The 8893-nt window shown below is 63.9% G+C and overlaps 1 protein-coding gene across 4 annotated transcripts in view; it reads left to right on the top strand.

Moving 5' to 3' along the window:
- Positions 1 to 934: 934 nt before the first annotated feature.
- The window catches only part of TPCN2 (two pore segment channel 2), a 31166-nt gene continuing 23207 nt past the window's right edge, over positions 935 to 8893 (top strand). For 3 of the 4 annotated variants that reach the window (XR_008714495.1, XR_008714496.1, XM_055580584.1), the window contains exons 1-6: positions 935 to 1092; positions 4580 to 4660; positions 5413 to 5477; positions 6222 to 6298; positions 6672 to 6849; positions 8073 to 8189. Coding sequence is in view for 2 of the 4 variants with exons in the window: in XM_055580584.1 (XP_055436559.1) it covers positions 981 to 1092; positions 4580 to 4660; positions 5413 to 5477; positions 6222 to 6298; positions 6672 to 6849; positions 8073 to 8189 (630 nt within the window). In the remaining 2 variants the exon portion in view is untranslated. The remainder of the gene's footprint in view (positions 1093 to 4579; positions 4661 to 5412; positions 5478 to 6221; positions 6299 to 6671; positions 6850 to 8072; positions 8190 to 8893) is intronic. The other variant, XM_055580583.1, reaches the window with a different exon arrangement.

Raw genomic sequence — 8893 nt, 5'->3', positions numbered from 1 at the left:
TCTTTTGTGAGCTTCTGGTTCTTATCCTTTGCCCCTTTCCCATGACCATGATGCTGGGAAAGATTGAGGGCAGGAAAAGTGGGGGACAGAAGATGAGATGGTTGGATGGCATCACCAACTTCAGTGGACAGGAATTTGAGCAAACTCTAGATAATGAAGGACAGGGAAGCCTGGTGTGCTGCAGTCCATGGGGTCACAAAGCATCAGACATGACTTAGCGACTAAACACCACCACTTATGGGGAATTTAATCTTTTTCTTATTTCAGAACTCTGTGGAAGGCAGAATTTTGGGTCCCATGACCTCTCCCTCCCCATCATGCTTGTGGTTGTGGTGGGTTAGATGGCAAAAGAGATTTTGCTGATGTAATTAAGGATATTAATTAGTTGTGTCTGGCTCCTTGCAACCCCATGGACTGCAGCACGCCAGGCTTCCCTGTCCATCACCAACTCCCAGAGCCTACTCAAACTTATGTCTGTTGAGTCGGTGATGCCATCCAACCATCTCATCCTCTGTCCTCCCCTTCTCCTCCCACCTTCGATCTTTCCCAGCATCAGGGTTTTTTCCAATGAGTCAGTTCTTGGCATCAGGTGGCCAAAGTATTGGAGTTTCAGCTTCAGCATCAGTACTTCCAATGAAGGTGGGTCGAGGCGGCCCAAGAATGAGCATTCCTAATCCGTGCCCACGTGGGGCGGACTGAGCCGGCTGGACCACCCGTTAAGAACGCGCTTCTCCCTGCCCATAGGCTTTTATAGCCCCTCCCACCAGGAAGTTGAGCCCCGCCCACCAGGGGGCGTGGAGTCGGGTAAGTCCCGTCTCCACGAGCAAGCTCTCCATCCTTACTGGCTGGTGGGAAGGGACGCCCCTTCATCACAGTGCTGTCCCCGCCTCCGCCCGAACCCCGGGGCGGGGGCACTGCGCCTGCGCGGTGGAGCTCGGGTTTAGCGCCTCTGCGCGGTCCGGGTGGCAGGCGGAGACCCTATGGCGGACACCCTGGAAGAGTCGGAACCCCTTCTGAGCCGGGCCCACGGCGGCAGCGGCCGCGACTGCCCAAGGGGCGTACTCACTTGCAGCAGCGTCCAAGAGAGCCCTGGTGAGCCGCGGCCTGGGGAGGGGCTGGGCCAAGCGGGGGCGGCGCGTCAGGTTCCCGGCGGCCCGTGTCGCGTCCCTGCTGTCGCTGCGGGCGCGCCCCCCTCTCCCCAGGCCGGGGTCCGATCGGGCCTTGCGGAGGGCTGGGCGGCTGCGCCATGCGGACCCCGATCCCGGCCTGGGAGCTGGGGGCGCGGGGTTGCTGGGGGTGGGGGGGCGGCGGTCTCTCCCTGCTCCACCGACCGGCTGGACAGAGAGGCCTCGCTCAGCCCGGGAGCAGCCAGCCCCGTTCCCCCGCCCCACCCCCTAGTCCTCTCCGTGGGCTCGGGGCTTCGTACTTTCCGTAGATCGCCTTGGTGACTCCTAGGAGGACCTACTTCCGTTTTCCCCAGTTCTTATCCGGGAAAGTGAGGCACAGAGAGGGGCGTTCCCCTACCCAAGGTCACACAGCCAGGAAGTGGCCGAGGTGAAGTCCGGCTGGGAGTGAATTGTGAGGCTTCCCAAACCGGGGTGGCTTCCTGCCTTTGCCCTCTGCAGCTCTGGCCTGCCCTTCCTGTTTATCGGCAGAAAGACTGCTAATTCCTGGGGAGGCCTGGGAGGGTGGAGGCCTTCTGTCCCTGTCAGATCCCAGGGGCTTTGGGTGCTGGATTTGGGAGGGAAGGGCTTCAGCCTCCTTTTATGAAGGGGGAAACTGAGACCCCGAGAATGTCCACAACTGGTGCAAGATCACAGCCCTGGGACCTGTCGCAGCTGCTGCTGTCCCGCACGGGGTGCTCCTTAAGGGGCCACCTGGGCTCCTGCTTGCGGGGGGTCTGTACTGTGTGCCCGTCTGTTGGGGTGGGTGCCTGACCGGAGATAGGAAACATGCCCACCTGCCCATCTCAGAGCCTGTCCCAGGACAGTTCTCCATCCAGCCTGTGCCAAGCCTCCCAGGGCCCCGGAAGAGGGACATAGGACATGGTGGTGTTCAGGGGGAGCAGACTTTGTGTCTGGAGGTCCAGGTGCCTTTCTGGTGCTGCCACTTCCTGGCTGTGTGACCTTGGCAGGTCTAACCTTTCTGTTGTTGTTCAGTCTCTCAGTTGTGTCTGGCTCTTGCCAACCCCATGGACTGCAGCACACCAGGCTTCCCTGTCCTTCACCATCTCCTGGAGTTGGCTCAAACTCACGTCCATTGAATCGATGAAGCCAACCTTTCTGAGTCTTTGTAAAACGGAGGTGGTCACTGGGGCTGCCCTGGAGGGGGCCCTGGTGAGGATTCAGAGAGAGTCTAGGTGCCTGGCCCGGTGGCAGAGTTGGTGCTCACTGGTGCCGATAGCCATTCTAAGCAGAGAACTGTGATCATTGCAGGTCCAGCCCCGGGAGAATGCAGGGCCAGGCGGATGAGACCCTCACTGTAGAGACAAGAACTGGGGCAGGCAATGTGGCTGGTGCGGGGGGGACTCTGGGGAGGGCTCTTTGTCCAGACCCTGTGGCCTTGGTGAGGGCTTCTGAGAACACAGACAAGACACCCTGTGTTCTGGATTTCCCTGGCCAGGCTGTCCAGCCAGGCTCTGGGGACCCTCACTGAGTTTACCCCCAGCTCCCATGCAGGGCTGCTGGATAGGACCCTGAACTCAGGGTCTGTCTGGCCTACAGCCAGACTCTCCTAGGAACAAAGGTAGGGGAAGGCTGCTGCTGGGTGCCCCTCGGGCCCCAATGAGCCCCTGTGGTCAGGTCCTGATTCAGCCCCTCCTCATGGACCACGACTGCAGGGTGGGGATAGTCGTTTTCTCTTCCCCTTCCTGTCAGGGAATGACCCTCTTACTGGTTATGGTAAAGTCAGAGGACAAGGGATTGCTATGCTATAGAAGGGGCTTTGAGAAGAATACTGATAGTGAGTGTTGATGAAGGGATTACTGTGCATAGCACGTTAGCTACAGTAACCCATTCAGCCTGCACATCAGTCCTGTTGTGTAGGGCCTGCAGGAACTGAGGCACAGCGCAGGAGGGGACTCGCCCAGGGTCACACAGGCCCAGCCAGGGGGTGAGGGGGGCTGGAACCAGCGCGGGAGGGGACTCGCCCAGGGTCACACAGGCCCAGCCAGAGGGTGAGGGGAGCTGGAGCCAGCACGGGAGGGGATTTATTCTGGGGTGTTGGGAAGGGGAGGCCTGGGGCAGGGGGACCAGTGCAGGGCTGACGTGGGACACAGTGTTTGAACCCTCTTGTCCTCTGTGCTCTGACATCCTACCCTGGTGTGCCCAGTGGGGAAATGGGGGTGTGGACAGGTGATTGCCCGCCCCCTGCACCCCACCCTGGGGCAGTGAGTTCCTAGACCGCCAAGCTGCAGCATGGTGCTCCTGGCAGGGCTGATGGTGCCTGGGCAAGGTCGTGGAGGCTTTGGAGAGCTTGGCCTTGGTGGAGCCAAGTTTGGGGTGAGTGGCAAGGAGGGCACAGGCTGGAGGAAGCGGCAGGGGAGGAGGCAGGCAGAGTGTGGACTCTCTCCTGGGGTTGGGGGGACCCGGGAGAAGCTATGAGGTGCAGGTGGAAGGCTGCTGCGGAGGGAACAGGGGGACAGGGTGGGAGGGCCCCGGGGGTTCTGGCGCTTCGAGGGCCGGGTGGCTGGAGTTGAGCGAGCCCCTTCAGCGGCCCCCAGTCCGGGTCCTGGAGCAAGCTCTGGGGCCTCTGGCTGCCTGTCTTATGCAGGCAGCTCGTCTCCTTGGGTCCCCTCAGGCCGAGCTCCGTCTCTCACCTGGGTTTTCATGATATGGGGGCCCTCAGACCGTTCTGCCTCCCCGGGCGCCCCTTGGCTGTGGGTCGACAGGCGTCCCCAGCCACTGTGTGCCCCGCGGCGGCCTGGGCTCAGTGGACGCAGCAGGGAGCAAAACCGAGCGCCCTCAGATTGCAGCGTGCCCGGGAGGCTTTCCGGGGAAGCAGCGGTCGCCACCCTCAGAGCCTGCCCGGGGGAACTCCTGGGCCCCTGGGGGTGAGCGTGGAGGTTTTCTGTGGGGGGACCCCGAGGTGCCGACGGACATGGTGCTTGTTCTCGGTGACACAGCAGGGTGATGGCAGAGTCCCGCCCCCTGTCTCTGTCCATGGTCCCCCATGTCTCCCATTGGTCCCTGGACCCCGCTGCATGGGCTCGGAGGACAGTGACACAGCCTCCCTGGGGATGGCAGACAAGAGGCGGCAGTGGTCTGGAGCCCTGCCCAGGTATCCAGCGTCCCCTTTCTTGGGCATCTCTCTGCCTCTCTGTCTTCTCTCGGTACCCGTGAAGGGTGGTTTTGGCAGCTGCTGACCTCCAGGGACCAGACATGAGAGTAGAGTCTTCAACAGGAATGGTGACTGATTAGTTCAGCTCATCTCAAAGCCCTGCGAGCCGCTGTGGGCTGCGTGCCGGCTCTGTGTCCTGGGTACCTGGGCTGCGCCCCACCCGCCCCCCACGGCCTCTCTGGGGGGTTCCGCGTCTCCCTGGGCTACAGCTCCTCATGCCTTTCTCACACCCCTGTGTCAGGGAGTGGTCCCGTGCAGAGTTGGAGTGGCGCCCATGCTCACCAGGCGGCAGGCAGCACGCCCGGCCAAGGGGACCGACCAGGTGCGCAGCCTGAAGCTCCCTGATGGGGGGACTGGGGTACCGGGCTGAGGTGGGAGCCCTCAACTCGTCCTGCCCGAAGGCCCCTCGTAGTCAGTCCTCCCTGGCCCCTGATGGCCCCTGTCTGGTTGGCAAAGGCTCCCTCGGCTCCTGCCCTTGGGGTGACTTGGCTGCGGCCACCTGGCCCTGTGGGCTCATGACATGAGCTGGGGTGGGGGGGAATTAGGGGGACACGATGACCCCAGAAGGCCCTTCTTAGGTCTCCGTATCTGGTGGAGGGTCACGCAGCACCTCAGGCTTCTAGACATGACGCTGATGTGTCAGTGTGAGACCCGTGCCCTTGTTTGGCAGAGGGCTGGCTGGGAGCACCACCCCATCTCACAGTCAAGGCAGCCGGGCCGCGGTGTCCTGACAAAGGCCGCCCAGAGGCCCGTGGTGGGACGGCGTGGGGAGGGGGACCATGAACGCAGTCCATGCGCCAGGCCGGCCCTGGGGGTCCTGCACTCGCCTTGGGGGCCCAGCTGGGCGGATGTTAACACACCCATTGGACGGGGCGATGGGCACTGTGGGGGCCGCTCCTGTCCTGGGCCCGGAGCCTGTCGTTCAGACCCTGCCCCGCCCAGGGCGCAGGCATCTCATTCCAGAGCCTCCGAAAGGTCGCAGCTGGGTCCTCACCTTGCTCTCCCCAGGAGTCCTGGGCTGGGCGAGCATCTCCCGATCCCACTCCTCACCCGCCGCGTCCCCTCTGCCCACAGGTGCCGTGGCCAGGCGGGATCTGTGCTTGGACCAGGCTGTGGTCCTCATCGAAGACGCCATCCAGGTGGGTGGGCCTGTGCTTGCCCTGGGGCTTGTGGGGGTGGGCGGGCGCTGCTCCACCGGCCCCTTCACCCCGCCGTCCTGGGGCCAAGCTGTGGTTGCTGGGCCGTACGGTCATTGCCCCCGTGCTGACCGGGATTTAGGGCTTGGTCCCCTGCAACCCTCCTTAGGAGACGTGCGCCAGGTGCCCTTCTGGGTCCCTGGTCACTCATTTTGCCGATTCACCATCTGCCCAGGCCTGTCGTGTGCCGTACTGCTCTGGGTTCTTTGAAAGATACCCAGAGGTGGCATGACCTTCCTTTGCCTGCAGATGACACCCCGGGTTAATCAGGGAGATAGACTGTGGGAGCTGGCAGTACCCTCTGTGGGGGGTGAGGCTGGCAGCATCCTGGAGGGTGACCCGGCTGAGGCGGGGCGGGGTTGGCCTTGCACAGAAGTGAGGAGAGCCTCACGGGCAGACACAGCTGTGTGCACAGCTGTGCATCCACCAGGCCGGGGTCCGTCCACCGGCTGGCCCCGGGGTCCGGCCCTTGGGCGTTCTCCCTCTGCCAGGAAACCTTGCAGCTTGGGAGGGTCCGACCTTGCTCGGTGGCCACGAGCCCACAGTCCCTGTGGAGTGGACTCTGTGATCCCCGGGCCGTGTCCCCGCCCTGGATGTGTCGTGGGGTGAGGGGCTGCCCTGCACGGGCTGGCTGTGCGGTGTGGCACCGAGGGGACCCTCACCGCCCTGTGTGACCTCCACTTCCAGTATCGCTCCATCAACCACCGCATGGACGCCCGGTCTCTGTGGCTCTACAGGTGGTACTACTCCAGCAGCAGCCAGTGGTGAGCGGGCACGCGCCCCACGGAGCTCCTGCGGCCGGGTCTGGGGGGTTTCGGGGGGCAGGCAGGCTCCCCTCCCTGGGGTGGACGAGGAGCCGCTGTCTTCCCTTCTTACCGGAGCAGAGGCAGAAAGGGCCCCTCTGTGGTGAGGGCTCCTTTCCAGAATCTTCCGGCCAGCCGTGGCACCTGAATTTGGACCCCGTGTGTGTGGTCTGACTACACGCGGGTGGCCCCGGAGCAGGAAGTGTGGGCCCCGGCCTTTGGACCCGTGGAGTCTTCCCTGCCGCTTTCCAGGCATCCCGCCTGCTGGGCTGCTCTCTGGGCCCCCGAGCATGGCTGGTTCGTGCCTTCTGACCAGTTTCGGTTCCTTTTCCAGGATTCTGAGCTTCACCATTTTCTTGATCCTGGCTTTGGCCTTCGTTGAGACCCCTTCCTCACTCACGCGTACCTCGGACGTGCGCTACCGCCCGGCCCCCTGGGAGCCGCCCTGCGGCCTGACCGAGGGCATCGAGGCGCTCTGCCTGCTGGTCTTTGCGGCCGACGTCTCCGTGAAGGTGAGGGGCCACCTCGGCCACCTTGCCCTCCCTTCCGGCCGCGGCTTCCTGGGTTCATCCTTCCCTCTCCTGGAGCCAGCCGCTTGTCCCAACCGTGCACTTTGACCCGCGGGGCACAGACCTGCCTCTTGGATCGCCCTCCCCCTCCAAGACCATTGATGGGGGTCGGCCGAGCCACGGGGGTGTGCAGACTCGCGGGACCCGGGGAGGGCGTGGCTGAGGGTCCACAGTGCCACCCTGGGGAGAGACCCCTGCTGATCAAGTGGGCCCTGGAGGGGTCTCTTCACAGCCCTCACTGCCCCCGCCGTCCACTGCCCCCGCTGTCCAGGGAGAAGCCCAAGGGGAGGGGCTGGTGAGGGGGGGGCCGGTGTTGGGGGCGGGACAGATGCCTTGCCAGTGTGCCAGCCTGGCTTCCGTGACCCGGATCCTTCCAGAAGCCAGGGCGGGGCACGAGCTGGGCTGTGTCAGGGCGTCAGAGCCATAGGGACCCACCAGTGAGACCCCGCTGCTGGCCACGGCTCCCACCACTTCTGATAAACAGCGGTGACGCCACCGCGTCAGCCTCACGGGCACGTCCAGGGCTGAGGAGCTGCACCTGCCTGCGGTCCCTTCAGGGGGCAGTTCAGCCTCTGTGGTCTGACCCCGAGGGGCATGGGTGAGCCTCAGTGCGTGTGTGACCAAGAGCCCCGGGCAGTGTCTTATTTCTCCTTTTTTAGCCTATGATGTGGTTAGGAGGTCTGGGGGTTTTAACCTGGAACTGAAAGTGGTGAGTTTTCATTGGCCTTTTTTGAACGGCCGGTCCGTTGGGGAAGTCTCAGAAGGTGGGAGAGAGCGTGGGTTTTATCTGCCAATAGTGACCTCTGGGGGTGTCAGTGATAGAAAGTTAGGCGCCGGCCACCCAGATGACAAACCCACCCTCCCAAGGCTGGCCCCTGGGCCACTGCGCTGGTTCCTGGTTTTTCCGGAACTGTCCCCACGCACAAGCCACAGTGGTGACCGGACTGGCAGGACGGCTGTGAGGACAGGCTGGAGCGGGTCAGTGCCGCGCCCGTGGTCATGGGCAGGCTGGGTGAGGTGCGTGGCCTCCTGCCCGCCCAGCGCCCAGTTCCTGCTCCGAGTCACGCGGGGACCACGCGGCTGCCTGGGGCCGCCCAGCGCCCCAGCGTCCACACGGCGCAGGCCTCGCACTGGCTGCCCCCGCTCAGCCGCCGTCTGTCTTGCAGAGCTACCTGATCGGGTGGGCCCAGTTCCGGAGGAACCCCTGGCTGCTGGCCTACCTTGTGGTGCTGGTTGCGTCTCTCCTGGACTGGACCGTGTCGCTGAGTCTCGTCTGCCAGGAGGTGGGTGGTCAGGCGGCTCCGAGGGGGAGGGGGCGCTCTAGAGGGGGGTGGGGGCGCAGATGAATGGTGTGGGGTGCGGGGGAGAGCCCTGGGGCCCTGCAGAGGGGGTGGCCAGGCGCTTTGAAGGCAGCAGGGAGTTTTTGGGGATGGGGGCGCCCATGAACGGTGTGGGGTGTGGGGGAGAGCCCTGGGGCCCAGTGTCCCTCTGGCCCAGCTCTGCGCCATCCTGCTCAGTCACCCACAAGCCAGAGCCTTGTCCCCACCTTCAGGCCCAGGGAAGGCGCGAGGCCCTGGGGGCGAGTTCCAGGGTCCGGTCCTGCCTGCCATCTGCAATCCCACCCCCAGGCATGCTGCCTGCCCAGAACACCCAGAGGCACCGCCCTGTGATTCAATAGATCCGAGCTTGCAGATGTGGGTTTGGGGGCGTCTGTAGCCCTGAGGGCCGGTTGGGGCACAGAAGCCCCGTCAGGTGCTTTCGAGAGAATTTACTGTAGGAGCTCAGACAGGGCTTGAATAAGAAAGAGAGAGGGGAAAGCCCGTGCCCTGGGGCTGGGGGAGTAAAGGAGAGACTGGGGCTGTGGAACTCAGGGGAGGGGCTCTGGCCCTCCGGGGGGTGCTGGTGCTTCCAAGAGGCACGGCGGTGGCTTAGTTCTGGGGATGCTGGACGCTGGGGAGGGGGCACACCCCGGGTGCTACCAGCGGGA

The sequence above is a fragment of the Bubalus kerabau genome, chromosome 5 (assembly GCF_029407905.1).
Source record: "Bubalus kerabau isolate K-KA32 ecotype Philippines breed swamp buffalo chromosome 5, PCC_UOA_SB_1v2, whole genome shotgun sequence".
Lineage (NCBI taxonomy): Eukaryota > Metazoa > Chordata > Mammalia > Artiodactyla > Bovidae > Bubalus > Bubalus kerabau.
Note: the sequence above shows the minus strand (reverse complement) of the source record. Positions and strands in the feature narration are given on the sequence as shown.